Source organism: Equus asinus, chromosome 21, assembly GCF_041296235.1.
Source record: "Equus asinus isolate D_3611 breed Donkey chromosome 21, EquAss-T2T_v2, whole genome shotgun sequence".
NCBI lineage: Eukaryota > Metazoa > Chordata > Mammalia > Perissodactyla > Equidae > Equus > Equus asinus.
Window position 1 is genome coordinate 38,008,023 of NC_091810.1, and position 19,281 is coordinate 38,027,303.

General features: G+C 44.0%; 1 protein-coding gene across 20 annotated transcripts in view; it reads left to right on the forward strand.

Annotated features, from left to right (window-relative positions):
- Positions 1 to 19,281, forward strand: part of CADPS (calcium dependent secretion activator) — a 431,612-nt gene that overhangs the window by 176,691 nt on the left and 235,640 nt on the right. For all 20 annotated transcript variants that reach the window (XM_070492692.1, XM_070492701.1, XM_070492702.1 and 17 more), the window contains exon 4: positions 9,931 to 10,011. In XM_070492692.1, the coding sequence (XP_070348793.1) occupies positions 9,931 to 10,011 (81 nt within the window). The remainder of the gene's footprint in view (positions 1 to 9,930; positions 10,012 to 19,281) is intronic.

A 19,281-nucleotide genomic window follows, 5' to 3' on the forward strand; every position in this document is an offset into this window, starting at 1 on the left:
AGTGACAAAAGAGGAGGTTGAGGATGTTAGAGGATCTAGAGGAAGTGATCTTGGCTGGAGCCAAGAAATTTCCTAAGGAAGCAACATCCAGGCTAGAAGTTGGGTTAATGAGTACGTGTTAGCCAGACAAGGATGGCAGAGGAGGGCAGAGCATGTGCATCAGCCTGGGGCTAGGAGAGAATACGTCATGTTTGAAAATCTAGAAGCACAGAATGGCCTTAGCCTGGAGGGCAGGACAGAGTGGTGGGAGATAAGGCTGGAAAGCTGTGCAGGAGCCAGATGGTAACAGCTCCGTAAGCTTTGATAAGGATCTCAAACTCCTATTGCCAGGGAAAATGGAGCATTATTATAGGATCTCAGGCAGGAAAGTAACATGAGCAAATGCATGTTCCAAAAAGATGAGCAGAATGCAGTGCTGAGCATGAATTTGATCCTTGCTCTTATAGTGTGGTTTCGCAGCATTGGCGTCATGCAGAAACATATCAGAAGGGCAGAATCTTGGGTGTCACCCCAGACCTACTGAATCAAAACTCTCCAGGGGTGAGGCTCACAACTCTGTGTTTTAACAAGTTTTCTGGTTGATCCTTATGTGCACCATAGTTTGAGAACCACTGGCTTTTGGTAGAAGTTCTCAATCCTTGTTGCACATTGGAATCACCTGGACAGTTAAAAAAAGTACTGATGCCTGGGCCCCGATCCAAATGTCTGATTTTGTTGGTCTGGGTGCAGCCCGGACATCAGAATTTCCTTTCATCTCCCCCAGGTAATTCTAATATGCAGCCAGGATTGAGAACTGCTGTATCAGAGAGGATGCAGGTAAACAGGTCAGTGGTCCAGGATGGAGACGATGGCAGACTGGCCTAGGGAAATGGATAAACGGAACAGAAGGATTCAAGGGATATTTAGGACGTGATGCACAGTTAAGAAAAGATAGCCCAACCTACTCCGTAGCATCCTCTCTTCGCAAAACCACCTGCTTCTTCTATACCCTGAGCTTCGTCTGCTGCACTCCCACCCAGAAAGACAATGCCCACTCCCTTCTTTGAATGGCTTCAGTTCCACGTGTCCTCAGGGTAGTGCAGGTGAATTGGACCATCTCCCCACCCCAGCTGTGAACATCATTAAGATGATCCATACAAAACAAAGCCGTGTCCTTCATGCGGGGTAAAATTCATAGTCTCTGGCCTCAACTGTACTAAATTATGGCCTTGACTTTGTGGACCTGAATCATATTCAAGGTATCATGCTAATTGCTTTACAAGTACCATCTTCTTTTATTCTCATAACAACCCTCTGCTGTTGGCATTGTTACTATTAGGACTCCCACTTTGCAGATGAGGCTGCAGACAGAGACAGTGCGTTATATTATCCAGTGTCACAGAGCTGGTAAGTGGCAGAGCAAAGATTTGAGCCCAGATCTGTTTCCAGTTTCTGGGTCCCTGACCACTATGCCCTCCAGCTGTTCTGGCAGGGAAGGAAACCTAAGACATATGACACATAGAAAGTTTAGATGGTGGGCTGGTTGGTGATGCCTATAAAAGCAGGTTGATACGTGGCTAAAGTAATCAAGAAGGCCTTCCCTGAAGGAAGCGGGTCTGAAACCAGAGCCTGAATGATATATCAGATTTGAAATGATGGAAAGAGGAGAAGAGGTCGTTCCCGACGGGGGTGGGAATGGTTGAGCACTGCAGGATCATAAAGGAAGGGATTGGTTTTCTGTTTGGGGTATTTTTATGTATTTATTTGCTGCCTGCTCAGAGAATTACTGCATTTGGAGCTCTTGTGTTATATTTACTGCATTACCAGAAGCCAGCAAAGACATAAAACTGGTGACTCAAACGCAGAGGGTGTTCTCATTGGCTGACAAACTCTGGGAGCTAAACCCTGCATTTTGTAATCAAAGAAAAGTACGTCCTTCAGAATGGAAACTTTGACCTACTCAAGGTCTTCTCATGGAGAGGAAATAGGTGTGGTAAAGAAAGACACTAATGATCTTATTTTAACTCTTCCACAAATGAGGTGGTGTCTCCTTGGGCGATTTTTATAAAAACAGAATATAACTGAGTGTTCACAGGACGCCTAACTCTACATTTTCTCTACAAAATAGCCCTGGACCAGAGCCCTGGTAACAGACTCAGTTGGGAGCCAAGGCTTCAGCCTTCACCGTTCACTCCCGGTAATAATAAGAGAAGTAATAATAAACCTACAATGTGTTGAACCCCTAGAGTGGGAAAATATCTATCATCATCATTACAATAGTCCTCTGAGGGTATTATTTTAGAGCTACAGGTACAGATGCTCAGAGAGGTTGAGCGCCCTTGCCCTGGTCACACAGTGAGTGTATGACAAAGGTGGGGTTTGATCTCAAGGTTTTTTTGATTCTAAGACAGTGCTTTTTTTTTTCCCCCCTAAGAGTTATTCCCTCTGTGCAGTGCCAGCTATCTCCGAAACTACTGGCAAGCTGCTTAATCTTTTGAAGCTTGGTTTCCTACCTGAGAGCGGGGGAAACCTGATCTGACACTTTAAGTGTTATTAGCATCAGAACGTGCATGTGGATGAAGTGTGCAGGCTGCAGAATGCCAAGTTCTAATGGCTGCTAAGGTTTATGGAAAGTGACTGTGTGCCAGGCACTCTGCAAAGTGTCATATACCTACCATCTCATTTAATCTCTCATCAATCCTGGGAGGTGGGTATTATCATTATTATTCCCATTTTAGAGTTAAGGAGTTGGAAAAAAAACAAAAAGCGAAAGCTGAGAGAGCTCTAATAATTTGCTCAACGTTTCTCGTCTTCAACATGGAAAGGCAAGGATTTGAATCCGGACAGTCGAGAGGGGGCGCCTGCCGACCTCCGCTTTAGAGGTGGACCAAGGGGAGGCAGGGTGGAAGGGATGGGAGGAAAGGAGTTTGGAGGCATCAGCCAGGCATTAAACACAGTAACGTAGCCACAGTCCGAACCTCGGCACATCCCTGAGACAAGAGCTTGGCCGCCCACATCCCTTAGCTGGAACGGACACCATCCCAGCTGTAACTTTCAGACTGCAGTGCGCCAGGAAGACAGCATCCGCAGGAGCAATTTGTCTCTGAAGGAGGATAAAAGCATGGGTCTGTGGAAAAAAGGAGGGGCGTGCCAGCTGAAAGGAGAGCTTTACAGGGAGGCGCCTCTGCCTGGCTCTGCTGTGGGTCTTGGCACCCTCCCTCTCAGACACTAATCCCTGGGAACCGAGGGACCAGGCCAGGAAGTGGAGAGGAAACAGCATGAACGGATTGAGCTAAACCCAGGCCAGCAGGTGGTTTGTGCCACAGCTGCTTATGGCACAGGTGCCTCTGTCCCCTGAAGCCCAAAATGAAGGGTGCTTCATCAGGAATGTGACTGGTTATAGGCCAGCAAAGTTCAGTCGTTCCCTATTTCTGCAGAGAATGGCGCTTCCGACACACAGTCACTAAGCAGCAAGGCTGCAAACTAGAAGTTAGCAGGTTGGGAGCTTGGTCCCAGCTCTCTCACTGATTGTTGTGTGACTGTCGGCAGGTCATTGTCCCTCTTTGGGAATTAACTCAGTCCTTTAGTTGGTCAGGCAATCATCAGAGCCCACTAAGTATTTGGCACTGTGCTGGGTGCCAGAGACGCACAGGTGAGCAAAACCACCCATCCTTGTCCCCTGGGAGCTTACACTCTAGAAGGTAGACATCAGATAATCACATGAGGACATGAGAATTACAGTTGTGATAAATACCGGTAAAAGAGAGGTGCATAGTGCCAGGAGGGCCTATCACAGGAAAAGCTCACCGAGTTTGGGGAGGTCAGAGAAGAGTTTGCTGCCAAGCTGAAGGCTGAAGGATAAGAAAGAGTTACCAGTCAAGGAGGAGACAAAGGAGGGTGTTCCAGGTGTGGGGAACAGCATGTGCAAAGACCTGGCAGCAGGAGGAAGCAATCCTTCCAAAGGCCTCGGCTGGGGACCCGTGGAACAGACTGAGTGGGGATGTGGTGCCCGACAGGCCACAGTGCTCAGCAGGCCTCAGAGCCTGGCCTGAGGTACCACATCATCTCTAAAGCTCTTTCCAGCCACAGTTCTGGATCCTTTTCATTTTAGTCCTGAGGCTGAAGTTGGTCCATTTGCTCTGAGGCTGAGTACTACAGATTTTTCCAAAAAACAGACAATTATTCAAATAATGCATAAAGTAATCTGCCTGTTTCTATTTAAATGTTCTGCATATTTGAATCACATCTTCTCTTTGCTTGACCAAAGGCTGCCTGAAGGCAGTAACAATGATGACTTTGGAACAATCTAGAGTTGGACTTGCCTCCATATCATCATAGCATGTGAGCACCAGAGAATTCAAGCAACCCTAGGGAAAGCTGGAACCCGAGGATGTCTCCCAGGGACCCTGCCAAGGCCAATCCTCCAGGGCTTTGAAGCTAATGAGGAGGATCCAAGCCTGGGCCCCACGATGATTTCTCCATCACTCTAGAGGTCAGACAGGGCGTTCACATGTGGGTCCGTTTAGTGGGGATATAGACCCATTTGCATAGTGGGGTTGCTTCTACCCACCTTCCTCCCCCCAAGAAAAACTTCTGTCCATGGACAGGAGAAAAATGAAGCACACAGGAGAATTGCCTAGGTGAGCAAATCCCAAAATCTGTTGTTGGGTTGTTCAAAGGTATTGCACACGTGGTCAGATAAACTTGGGAAATGTGGGGCCACATGAGGTTGCCTTGGTCTAGGGCTGCTCACCCATGTGGCTGGTGGCTCTCCAGGAAGGGGAAAAAAGGAGCAGACTTTATTGCCACAGAACCCTTTCTCATGGAGGATCTGCAGGACTAGTGTTCCCTAGAATGTGACTTTGAGAAATGCTCATCTAGGCTTTTCAAAGACTCCTGGAGCATAACAGCCTAGAGTTTATCATTTCTCAAATGAGAGGATTGTGGACAGAGAGGTCACAACTTTGGCCCACAGTCCCCCCAGCTAAAGGCAAGTGAAAGGACATGAACACAGGCACCTCATGTCCATTCCAGGACTCCCCCAGCCCCGTGTCTGGTTTCTTTGATAAATCATAAAGGGCAGGGAGGGGAGTTAACATCTCATGGATCCCCACCCTAAAATAGACATAATTCTAGAAACTATTTGCTAAACTATAGGACCTACTATGTGCCTACTACTAAAGCACATTAAGTGCTTTGCACCCATATCATCTCAGTTAATCCTTGGGAGGTATCTTAACCCTGTTTTACAGAGAAGGAAACAGGCTTAGGAAGGTTCAGTCACTATTCAATCCCTTTGAGTAAGGAAGTTGCAGAGTCAAGATGTGGACCCAAGTCAGCCTGAATTTCCTTGAAGTATGCAACACATTGTCTCCTTTAGTCCTCTCCATAGCCATGAAAGATAAAAATGATCCCCACTTTGCAATTGAGGAAACTCAGGCTTAGAGAGGCTAAGAGGCTTGACGAGGTCATGCAACAAGGGAGTGAGAGAGCTGGGCACCAATCCCTTCACCAGATTCTCGGGCCTGTGTCCTCCGCCACACAGCGTTCCTGCAGGCGCAAATCAGCCCGACACTGACGCCAGTCTGAGTTCTTGTCTCTGCATTGACTAAGAGGGCGTGGCCGTGAGCTGGAGAGAATCCCAAGCCTCAGACAGGCTTGGCTGATCCTCATCTGCACTTAGGCGGTGCTGAGCTCAGTTCTCCATCACTTTAAAAGAAAAGCCCAGGGAAATAGTCCCCTTTGCTTGGCGGGCAAATCAACACATCCAAGCTGCCTCTGCCTGACCTCTGCTAGTAGGAAGATTATCTGTCTAATTAGGTAAAAAGTCTTCATGCACATGTACATATTTTAACCCTAATGAGCCGTCAACGGGAAAGGTTTGCCCCTGGCCTGGTTTGCTAGCTGATGTTTCCTTTCCTCATGGAAAAGCCCAGTGCAGTAAATAGCACCTTGTTTCCATGGAAGCTCACTCTCTGGCTTTTTCTTTCCAGCACTTGAAAAGGTAATTACTTGATTTCTCTTTGTATTTTTGGATTTCATACAGTGGGGCTGTCAAGCTTCTCGATTGAGGATGGCCTTCTCTATCATGCCAGGCTATTTTAAGGAGCTTTAGTTGCATTTCTGTTTTCATCCTCCCTTTAGATCATTAGCTGTCAGGCAGCAGTGTCCACCTTCTGGTCACTCCTGCTAATGAAAGTCTGACAGAGCAAAGAGTCTTGACCCTGGAGAAAGCGGGAGATGCTGAGAAGCCAGGGAAATTTGCTGAGAGATGGGAGCCCCTGATCACCTTTCTTTCCACTGCACAGACTACCAGACCATGACCCCACATTCGCACCAGGGAGGGACGCTGTACCATCTGGCACCTTCTTGTCTGAATCTTTGATGCCCCATGGTGGCCCATGTCAGAAATACAGCCAACATGGGCTACTCTAATAACTCAAACAATGGCCACCATTTCCTGAGTATTTGTTGCGTGCCAGACGCTGGGCTGAGCACTTTATATTCACTGTCTTGGAGTGAATCTGCATGACAGCCTTCGATAGACTTATTCTCCTAATTATTCAGATGAAGAGACCTGAAGGTCACACAGCTCCTAAGTGGCAAAGCCAGGATAAGGACACGCCATTGCCATCATTTCTTAGGGAGGAAGAAGTTTCTGTGGCTATCATTTCTTAGGCTCTGGCCCTGCGACAGCGTCTCTGGAAGAAATCAGCCAGTCACGACAGGTAGCAGAAGATAGGCATTTCTCTGCCCTCCACTGGTGGCTCTATGTGTTAAATAGGCCTATGTATGCAAGAAACAAATTGAGGGCCCTGAGTTTGCTAATTGTCAGAACCAATTAGACAACCAAACAAGGCACTTAAGAAGGAAGCCAACATAATACAGAGGAAAGAGCTCCAGAGCCAGGTACAGCAGACTCCAGTTCAAGGGGCTTGTACCACTTTAACAGCCATGGGAACTGGGGCACGTTCCTAAACCTTACTGAGCCAGTTTCCTCATCCGTAAAATGGGGGTGATAATGGTACCTACCTCATAAAGTTGTTGCACATGTGCAATTTCCCAAACTGCTCTGTGGAATATTTGTTTTCAGTGAAATGGTTGTATAAAAGACAAAGTTAAATGCAGTTAAATAGGCTTATTTACTCTAGAATTTCTCAGAATCTTTTTTTTTTCTGCTTTATCTCCCCAAATCCCCCCTGGTACATAGTTGTATATCTTAGTTGTAGGTCCTTCTAGTTGTGGCATATGGGACGCCGCCTCAATGTGGCCCGAGGAGCGGTGCCATGTCCGCGCCCAGGATCCGAACCCTGGGCCGCGCAACGGAGCGCGCAAACTTAACCACTCGGCCACGGGGCCAGCCCCTCAGAATCTTAATTATGCTAATATGTATTATAAATTTTCAGGAGGGGGCAGTATTTCCTGACCCCAGAGTCCTTGTCCTGGGAGAATATGCATTAACATCTATTTCTTGGGACCCTTTAGAAAAGGCTGTAACATAGGTCGTAGGGTACCTGGGCTTGATATGGGATCAATAAGAGCTAATCCCTTCTCTTTTGTGCCCAATTGTTCAAATAACCATATCTGTGCTTGCTAGATTTGAGCTCCATAGAGGCAAGGACTGGGTCTGTCTTGTCCTCTCTGTATTCCAGTATCTTGGCATATCAAGACATTCCATAAAAATCATGACTGAGTAAATGATTGATCCAATGAATTAATGAATGAAGCTTGGTGCAGACCTAGCCAGCTCATCTTCATTGCTGGCATTCTCTGCTAGTTCTAGTTGCGTTCAGATGCTTGTGCAAAATTTAGTGATGGGGATGGTTCTGTTGGGCTGTGTTTTGTCTTCTCAGTTTTAACCTCTGTGAACACCATATCTTCTGACAAAATTTCCAACTTAAGCTCCTAACCAAGTCATTTTTCTGCTTCTCAGTGGAGCAGTCAGATGTTTCATCATTTGTATATGTATTGTGAATAAGACAAGTCTGAGTGTTCCCAGTGCATTTGCACCTGAATCTGAAGAACTCTTGGGCTTCCAAGGGAATAGAATAAAAACAGCTCATTGGAGCTTAAAAATAACACTGAGGATACCATGTTTCCCACTTGGCAAATGGTGACCCATGGACCACTGGTCATCTGGATCAACTGGTGGCTCTCTTTATATTTATTTAGAACAAGATTTCCAACTCATGTTCTCTGGGAATTTTCCAAAAAATAAAAACTTAAGTTAAAATACAGTTGAGTTGGTCAAATCTAACAGATTCCCTTCTACAGAACTTCTCAGAGACTTTGTGCATTTTGACAGCGTTTCCCAAACGTATCTGACCATTCTTCTGGAGCCCTTCTGGATCCCTTTCTTCTTGAGTATCTAATAAGATTGTGGTTCAGCACAATACCCTTTGGGAAATGCTACCCTAGAATAAATGGCCAAAAGTTGCAGTTCAGTCTCTATGATCTAGGAAATAGTCCTGTTCCTCAAAACTGTGGAAAGGAGAAGATAAGGCAACTCCCAAATTGAGCAGGGTGATAAACGCGCACAGCATAAAGCCAGATGGAGTTTTATATGTTTTGTAAAACAAACCGAAGAAGACTATTCAGGATGCTTCAAAAGTAGGACCATAATTTTTTTTAGTGTTCTTGTTTATATCATTTTAAAAATAACTTATTTTCTAAACCATTTCATAGCATAGATGGGATACTTTTTTTTAGGCAAGGAGCTGGGTTTTCATTTTCAAATTTCTGAATAAAAATTTCATCATTTTCAAATTTCTGAATAAAAATGGCTTTTAAAACAAAGGGACTTGGGAAACCCACGTACTTCTTAAGCTACTTTTTGTTGTGAGTTAATATGTACTAAAGAGAGGAATAAAGCCCACCTTATTTGAATGCCACTGTTTCCTACTTATTAATCTTTTCTGTGAATAAAGTAAATCATAAATTACTAAAGAAAACAGACTAAATTACAGTTTGAAGGATAGCGCTAGGCTTCCTTGGAAATAAAGAGAGAACTTCAATTTAAGGAGCAGGGATCAGCAACTATGGCCCACCGCGTGTTGTTGCACATAATATTTTATTGGAACACAGCAGTGCTCATTTATTTACATGTTGTCTATGGCTGTTTTCACACTTCATTGGAAGAGGTGAGTCATTGCAACAGAGATCTATCTTACGGCTCTCAAAGCCTACAGTGTTAATTATATGGCCACTTATGGAAATGTTTGCCAATGTCTTTTCATAGATTCATAGAAAGATGTGAATGGGACAGAGATTACATAACCAGCCCCTTCATTCTATAGATGAAAAAACTAAATCCAGAGAAGTTAGGGAATCGCCCAGGTTTATTTATGTTTGGGTATTTTGATCCTTATATTCTAATAACTCACCATCAGGGAAGAAAAGGATAGATTTCAACTTAGATATCAACACCAAGTGCATGGTGGTGGCCATCTGGAGTGCTGGTTGAGAAGGTCTCTGGGCTCAGTAAGAAGGGTGGCGATGATGGATTAACCTTCAGTCCGGCGGTGCCAGAGCAGCAGGATATGTGCCATGTAGGCACTATGAATACTCATTATGTCTGCTTCATACATTTCTAAGAGTTATGTTACCATGTCCTTCCTTGTGTGTCTGCCATGTAAACACTTTCTTCCTTGGGCCAAAACAGAGGTGCTGCATTGGGCCCTCATTAGAAGCATTGCTGCCTAGCAGTTCAGAAGTGATTCATGTACAAGCTCATTCAAATGTCTTCCTTAGCAACTGCCTACCACATCACGCTCTGCTGAGGAGGATTGAACTTAGGATTTCACTCAAACTAGATTTGTCTGTTTCAAGATTCTTAACTTTTAGTAAAGTATATCCATAGGGGCACAGAGTAGAGGATGTAAAATGGAAAGTCATGAGTCTACTGTCTTTGGTGACCAAACTGAAAGTCTCCACGTTTGTTCTTTTGTGCAGCTGGACAATCCAGATGAGCAAGCAGCCCAGATCAGACGAGAGCTGGATGGACGTCTCCAAATGGCAGACCAAATAGCCAGGGTAAGGAAACTTTGGGGACATTCACTGGGGGTCCGGGCCAAAGTCCTACACAGGAAGCACACTGATTATTAAGAGCCTTGAAAAGATAAAACTGGGAAGCAGAGAGGAAGAAAGATGAGGAGAATTGCCCTGATTGGACCTTCAGCCCTCCTTTCTCAGTGCAACTCACCCGAAGATAGCATGTACATTTCCTATGCTCCAGTCAATATTCAAACTCCAGCCTGACCTTTCTTCTGAGTCCCAGACTTATATTTCCACCTGGATATTCCCCTGCATTTCCAGTTAAATGTGTTCAAAATCTAGCTCCTTATCTTCTCCCTCCCGCTATATCCCCATACCTACATTTACTCCTCTTCGGGTGTTCTGCATCCAATTACTATGGACGAAACCTCCTAGTCATTCGCAATTTCTCCTTCCTCCTACAATACTCCGCACTCGATCAGCTACCCAGCTCATTGATTCCACTTCCTAAATGTGGGTCAGAGCTCTTTACTGCTTTCCGGCTCCGCTGCTAGGGCTTTGATTCAGGCCCTCGTCTTCAATGCCTGGATCTTACAATAGGCTCCTAATGGGCATCCCTGGCTCCACTCCCTCCCGCTCTCCTGTTCATCCTTCGCACAGTTGCCATTCTAAGCCTCGTATATGAATATCTCACAACAGAGCCTCAAAATCCTTCAATAGAATCCTCTATCACCCCCAGAACAAAATCTAACCTTTTTAGAAGGATATTCAAGGCTTTTAATCCACAAACCATATCCTCCCATATTAGCATCACCTCCCACAACTTTCCCACCAGAACTCCCCATTCCAGCTACAGAGAATGTCTCTCTCAGAATATTCCAGATCCTTTCCAGCCTCGGTGGCTTTGTGCCTACTGGTGTTTCCACCTGGAATGACCTTTCTTCTCTCCTCCACTTAGCAAACTGTCCTACTCACCCTCCAGTGTTCAACTTAAAACCCCTTCTCTAAGAGCTTAGCAGTTAGTCCTCCCCACTTTTGTGCTTTCTTCCTGCCACGTATAAACCTTTATTACCACAGATCATCGAATGGGGACTATTCATTTATGTGTCTGAGCCTCCCAGTATATAAGATTTCTCTAGGGTTGGGGTTATGTCTTAGCATTGATGAGCCGAAATGTTACCCGTCGTTCTTGTTGTCATTTGTGTTGCCGTTAACAGTAGTAACGCCGGTAGCATTTATGGAGTGCTGACTCTGCATCAAACATGCTGAGTGCTTTACATGTACCCTTGCATTCAATCCTCAAAATAGCCCTAGAAGGACATTTCAGTTATCATTCTTGTTTTAGAGATGGGGAAATCCAGACTGAGCATGATAGACTCTAGTTAAGAGGCTACACTGGACCCTAAGTTCAAGTCTGTCTAAATATCGGGCCTAGGACAAGGGTGAGGCGTGCTCCTCTGGGGAAAACTTTAAGAGGGGGGCCAAAAATTGAGTAATCAAAATAAATAATATTTTAATGCAATATCTTAAAAACTCATAATTGATGCAAAAAAAAGTCATGAAAAACAAATTATCAAAATTTTAAAAAACAGGGTCCTACTTATTCCTACAGTAGCCACAGGCCATGTGTGTATGTGAGGGAAGAGGGCTGTGGGAGATGGTAGGGAGGATGGGCACAAGGAATTCTACTAGAAGAGAAACAGAAGAAAGATTCCAAGAAGCATAAAAAGCCCCATTTGTGCTCAAGCAGTTTTATTGAAATGCTTTGCATCTTGTTTTTGGACACCTTCAAATTTTATAGTAGAGTTAGTCTGGTGGCTAAAAATAGTATGCACTTATGGATTTGGCTAAAGGTAGTATGAAAGGCTCTTATGTTTGAACATCCTGCTTAATGTGGGAGTAAACATCAATGAGGCTTTAGAATTTACTTCTGTAAACTCAGTGTCTCCTCAGCAGATTATCCAGAAAACGGAGGTCATTTGGTCTATTTCCTGCCTTTAGGCAACTATTTACAACCCCAACAAGGAGGTATTCATCCCATTTAAAGAAAATTACACATACACACACATACTTCAAAAACAAGTTCCTGGCACCTTTGTTTTGTCTACTTTGAGACTTTACATGGTAATTTAAGAAACTACTGTAAGCTCATTTTAATTTTTGAATGATCATGGATGAACAACTGGTAGATAGGGAGCCAAGTTGCCCATCTCTGAACAGGATATCTAGGAACTATCCCCCAGCCCACACCGCTAGATATTCTGATACCAAGTAGGATATTATTAACAACTTAGAACTAGGCTTTCTTGGACAATGAAATAAAAAATTAAAGTGAATCTTGGTTATTATTTACAGAGAACAGAGAATAATTTCGAAGTATGTGGAGGAACCCACAAACATTTAGGATATTGAGGATTTCTATGAGAGGGTCTGCCCCCTACTATCTCCCGTCCTCCTAGAAATGGACTGTCTTCTTCTGCAATGTTTATTCATGCCAGTGGCCCCCTTGCCACAGCTATTTGGTCCTGGAAGGGAGCTCTTCACCCAAGCAGAACCAGTCACAGTTCCCAGCCTGCCCTGGCCACAAGTAACTGGTCCAGAAATGGATACCTGATGCAGACTAAACCAATGAATCCCTTCCCTGGGACTGTGGACTGCAGGTCAACAGGGCTGTGTTTCTAGTGCTAGAAAGATGTCTGCAGCCACCTTCAGTTCTTCCATGCAGGGAAAAGAAGATGAAAGAATGAAGCCAACACACAGAGAGAGACAGAGACAGGGAATAATATACTGGGATCCTCAGGATGTTCAAGTCCATGGTTCCACTTATTCTTGAGCCTCAGCTACGTAACTACTTTTCCATCAGTTTAGTTGGGTTCCAAGGAAAATAAATTCTCTCTGTGTCTAAACCAGCCTGGCTAATGCTGAGGAAAATTGAGAAATATCTCATCTACTAAAAACTAAATAAAATATCGAGATCTCAGATATTGGCTAGTCCGTGAAAAGATATTAAAACAAAGCACCTCTGCTTATCTTCCTTTAGCATGCCCTGATTTTTCTATTTCTGGCATCACAGTGGATTTTAGTGAGGGTGTGCATTTCAACCCATATGGCTGAACATCAGCTCCTGTAAATATCATAACCAGAAATTCCTGGATGTAGATGTCATCCATCATACATAATCCACTCTGTTCTCTGAATTAAAAGATGAGTAGAGCACTTTTGATTGCAAATTAGAGGCACTAACTCAAGGAAGCTTATGTAAAAGAGAGGATTGACTCTGGGGATCAAGAAATATCTCACAGAGTCTAAGTGCAAGACACAGTCAAGACCCAGGAGGGAACTGGAACCAGGGCTGCCAAGTGGTCAGGACTTCCCCTCGCCTCTTATCTCTGTGTGTCCCATTCATTATTCTTTCTTTCTCTGCAGACCAGCTTTCTTTGCTTCTCAGATGGGAAACATGACTGCTCCACAGCTCTACATGTTTCCAATATGGCCAATAGGGAATCATTCAACCAATCAAACTCTCTCAAATCTTTCTGCTATCTCCCCTTTCCACTTTTCTTACTACTCTTTTAAAATTCACAATTTCAAGAGTCATGCCTCTGATTGACCCAACTTGGTTCAAGGGCCAGGCTCTGAAGCAATCAACCAATCCGTTGTGGAGAAGGGGGTGAGGGTCTCATTGAACACACGGATGCTAGAGATACATCACTAAAGGTGTGGGTGGTACCTAGGGGTAGAGTCGTGGTTGGAGTGGCAATTTTGAATTGAGAGATGCCCCAAGATGTGCTCATAATTAATAACTATCACTTATACGGTGTTTACTGTGTGCCAGACTCTCTTCTAAGCATTTTACATTTGATAACCTAGCTAACCAACCACCCAACCTTATGAGAAAGGTGCTATCATTATCCACATTTTATAGAGGAAGCTGAGGCAGAGACATGAGAGGACATGGCCACGGCCACTCAATGACCAGAATCTGCACTCTTAACCACTATGTGTACTACCATTACAAAATGCCTCCCCAAATACAGGCCCTCATTTTCCTCATCACTTCATCCAAGGATCCGACATGTCCTTCACCCAAGCCTTTACCTGACCTCGTTCTGACCTCTCTCTCTTTCTGTCAATCAGTCCTTTATTAAAAGCGTCAGGCACTGGCTGTAGAATTTCACGTGAACTCTCGTTTAGACCTGTGACGAACAATTCTGGGTGTTGCAGTAATTCTCTCCACTTTAGGCTCATCAAAGAGTTTAAGTGATGTGCCCAAGTTCACTCAGCTAGTAAGTAGAAGCTCAGTACTCTGATTCCAAGTTTCAGGCTCTTTCTTTTGAGCAGTTAGATGACAGGCAGGAAGTTTCACCAGGACAGGACCACCCCCATGTCCTCTCTTCCTGATGGCTGCTCCTCCGGGAAACTGCTTTCTCTCTTCCACTAAAATTTGCTCTGGATTCCCTTCAGTTTATCCAGAAGGCCAAATGAAGCAACAGTATCAGGCAGAACTGGCTCCGAGAATTCTGAATCCTTTCCACTTTGATTCCCTTGGACTCTGGAAAAGAGGTTATAGGGACCCTGGTGGTTCTTCCAGCAGCATTCTCATTAGCACATGCTTATGAAAGGCGTATGTTTGTCCTTTCTTCCTGGGGGAGAAAGGAGACAAGTAAAAGGCAGATCTCTTCTACCTGCAACCCTATACTGTAACCTATCAATTCAATCACCCCAACATCCATGAATCATCAAACACAGACGGCTGCACGAGCTCTCACTGTGAACATCAGACATGCTGCCTTAAAAGTTCCATGAAGAGATCTGAATGCATTTTTAAAAATCTGGTAGAAAAGACTTCTTTATCCATGTTCAAACATTTCCCAAATCCTGTCATGTTGATATTAAAGTGTCCCCAAATTTCACCCAGGAATTAAGTCTAAGTTATTTAAATTGTGCGATCAGAAGTTGACATTAGAGCTTAAGCAGGCAGATTGTGGCATTAGTGCTGCTGTGATATTTGCCAATTCTTTTGGCCACGTTTTGGGGTAAAATTCAAAAATTCTTGAGCTAATTATATAAGACAAATATTACAGCTTTTGCAGTATTAGTGGCAGAGGTCTGTCTGGAAGCGAAACACCATTGGTTTTTCAAGCTATCATTTAAATGTGGAGTTGCCATTTAGACCTCTATTGCCTGCAGAGCAAAATTACCATGTCATTCCATGGTCCTATTGCAAACATTGATGAGAATATGCCCCAGGAGAGACATAATATCCAAATATTTCCCTGATGGAAAAGTCCTGTTCCATACATTGCCAAAAATCAGACAAAAATGGAGTCCTCTTCTACCAGAGAATGCTACGACCCCTAGCTTACAAATTAATTTTATTGTACTTGGCATCCACCCTGCATCGTGAAATAGCACAGTGTCCAGGCACACAGCAGAGTTCAGTTCAATTTTTTGCCTGAAGGAATATGTGTAGTGAGCATCTCCCTGACCCTGGCCTTTGTCAGGTAGCTCAGAACCCAGGGAAATCTGAATTCAAGGGAAAGTCTAAATGCCAAGGAGGTCGTCTGAAGTTCATTTAAGCCAAGGGAAGTCCATCTAATTCATAAAAGCTGAGGAAGTAAGACCAAGCCAGTTAAAAATGGGTTTGAGTAAAGAAGCCAATCCAGGAAACTATAACACCTGTGCCCAAAATGCCTTTTGTGATGCTGATTTTGACAAATTACTCCCAAGACCTTCTTTCTTTCTTTTCCCCCATCACTCCCTACACTTTCTCCCACACCCACCATCACGCAGTCCTCGTGGAACAGCCACTGCTATGGAGGACTATAGCCCTCTGCTGAACACTGTGAGATGAACTAATGCCTAGAGGGTGCACCATGTGGAGAGGCCCCATAGGGTTAACCTTGGCTCTGTTGATTGCCTTTTGGGGCCAGATAGTTCTGCCCTATCATATGGTAGCTAAGAATGCGGGCTTAGGTTTCAAACTCAATTCTACTAATTATTGATTTAGCTTTTATGCCTCATTTTCCTCCAGAAAATGGGAATAAATAACAGCACTAGTCTCAATAGGTTTTTGGAAGGATTAAATGAGGTACAGCACGTAAACTGCTTAGCTTAATGCCCAATACACAGTTAACATTCATAAATGCCAACTAGCATCATGATCTCTACTATAGTCACCATCATCATTACTATTATTGTCATTGTTAGTGGTGGTGGTGGTAGCATGGTGCCTGATATATATGGATATGGATATGTGTATATGTTTGTGTGTATGTGTATATATGTATGTGCATATGTATATGATATATGTATCTGTATACATATATGTTTGTATACATATACATAGTATATAGATAGTCAATGGTCAAAAAGTATTAACATTTGTTATTATCTCTTACTCATCACAATAACTCTATGAGGTTTATTATCCCCATTTCAAACATGGAAACCAAAATTCAGACAGATGAAGACACCTGTCTAAACTCACACAACTAGCAAGTGGCAGACCAGGATTCAGAGTCGAGTCTGTTTCACTAATGTGGACTGGATAAGGTTCCTTGGTACCCCTTTGTACTCTGCGCCTGCCTCTGTTACTTCATGTGTCACATGGTATCTAACTGGTTCCTTTCTGGCATTCCCCCGACTCCATACCATTGCCACTCACTTGAGTGGCTCATCCTCAGTGACAACCATGCCATCTGACACATGATAGGAGCCCAGGAAGTATTTGAAAGATTGTATTGAATAGGCACAGTACTGTCAGTGAACGCCATGTCTAGAAAGTGTCCTGCTGCCACATCCTTCCTTCTGATCATCCACCAGTATGTCATTTGAGCCTTTGGGGTCTAGATCCTCTCTCTGAGTGGGAGTATCCTTATCAGCTTTTATGTGCATACCCACCTCATCCTCTATGGGTAAACATGCAAAGACAAAGAAGAAAAGTAAATGGCTAACAGAGCTGTTAGGACTTTCAAATGTTATTTTTCAAGATGTTCCAAACATCCCTCAATGTGGCCAAGCATAAATAACCCTGGTAGGAATTGTCCTTGGGAGGCCGTCCCCATGAGGATTCTTATCAGCCCAAAACAAAAATAAATGGCCAGTGGAGATTTTCTTTGGAAGACTTTGTCCACCCGGATGCTATGTCTTTCATAAAGCAATGTGAATAAACCATCCTTTTGTCAAGGCTAATTTACCTTTATGCCTAGGAAAGTAACAATTGAGATGGACGACTACATTTTCCTTATTTTGGCACAACTGCAGCTTTGAAATGTGTTTGTAATGGGTCTGCTGCTGAAAACTCCCCTCAAGAACTTCAGCCTAGATTGACAGAATGGTATTTCTTCTCAAGGCTTAAATACTCAGGGCAGAAAGATGGCCTTGTTTTCTCTTGCAGACTTCAGTTTTATGAGCCTCTTTTTATGGTGTCATTAGGAACTGTCCGAGTTCCGGGAGGGGTGATCGTTCTTTGGATTTTTCCAGTATTCTGCTGTATAAAGTTGGGTGGATGCTAACTCTGGGCCAGAGTGGTATTGTCTGTAACCACCGGGTCTTCTTCCAAAACTTCAGGACTGTGGAGTTACAGGCCCCATGTGAGTTCCAAAGATGGCATGATAAAAGGGACTGCACTTAATGGCAGAATCTCTCAAGGCTGATTAGCAGGAAAGAACCCACTTGACGGACATGATGGTTTTTCTCTCCAACTCCGTGGCAACTGCAAGGCCGGCAGCTGCCAATAAAAATCAGATTTACCACTTCCCCAGCTCCCCAAGAATCCTATGAGGTTGTGAGGTTTGGGCCCCAACATGAGGAGGAAAGAAATAGGTTAGTGTAACGGCCTTCAGGCTGTTAGTATGTAACCTATGCTGCTTGGCAGCCTTTAACATGGCCTTGGGGACCACTCTTTGACCATGAATTAACCTGCTTCATTCTTCTCTTCACTCCTGAGAAGGGCCACGTCCCAAAGGAGATGGGGAAATATTTTGTGACTGCATACAGTTATATAGACCTTCTTGGATGCATGGTTACCTGTTACATTTTCCATGGAAAGGAGAAAACAGTGGTAGCCCTGTCTTAGCCAACTCAGCCTGGTGGCAAACTTTTCCTCATCCATCAGAGTCTCAGCACAAGGATCACCTCCTCAGAAAAGGCAGGCTGATTCTCTCAGGAAGAGTCCACATCCCATATACTTCCATTACAGTGACTACCTTGATGTTTCTTTATAGATTGTTCTCCTCACTAACTGTTAGCTCCAGGAGAACAGTACACAACCTTTAATCATGATCCACCCATGCCTACCACTACTGCAGGCACAGTATTGGTTGGCAGTAAATGTTTCCTAAGTGATGGTGGCCCAGCAGCCAAGTCCTTACATCTCCGTGGCCTTTTTCATAAAGGATGCCCAAGTTTCTGAGGCTCACAATTGTCCCCGATTGAGTCTAAGAATGATAAAAAGCAAGCCTACTATGCAAGAGTTTTGAAGAAATAAAACTCTTGCTTTAAATCATTACTAGCTCCTGTCAAGCTCATCAACCTATCCTCTCATTTCAGAGGCATCCATCCTGCTTCTCCTCTCACATTCACCCACAATATGTTTAGAAAGCACCACGCAGTGGGCTGAGCCCAGTGTTAAAGCAGGAAATGATTATACCAAGAGGTGCCAGAAGGAACCGGTTCTCTAAGGTTGCTGAGTGGATTTCAGACCCCCTTATTCATTTACATGGAAAAGCAGAATCTCAGTGTTCTTCCAGAACTTAATTCATCATCTCTCCACCTCCTCCTCACAGCAAGTTTTAGCTGTGTTGATATTTAATACGGACATTTTGGCAAGCCATCCATTCCTTCACTCAACTCATATGTATTGAACAATTACTATGTGCCAAACATTATACTAGATAACAAGAATTCAGCAGGGGTTTCAAGATAGGTATAGTCCTATCTTGTGGCCCAGCAGGAAAGACAGACATTAAACAAATAAATTTCACGATTGTTTCATTAATTATAATAAATGTTACCAAGAAGTTGAGCTAGGTATTGCGAGAAAGTTCAATCAGGGGACTCAACCTAGGGAAGTAAAGTTTTAAGGTAAAAAGTGGAAGATGACAAGATGGCAGAGAGTTACAGAGGGTGGCAGGCGGAAAGGGGAACACTTCTGATGGACCCCAGGTAGGAAGAAGGCTGGCATAGCACAAAGGTATCTCCAAGCCCTATAGAGAGGATCCACTATTGGAATCTCAGTGAAGTTTCTGTGGTGGCAAGGAAGAAAAACCTTTGTAGCTAACCAGTGGGTAGGGGGGAATTGTTGAA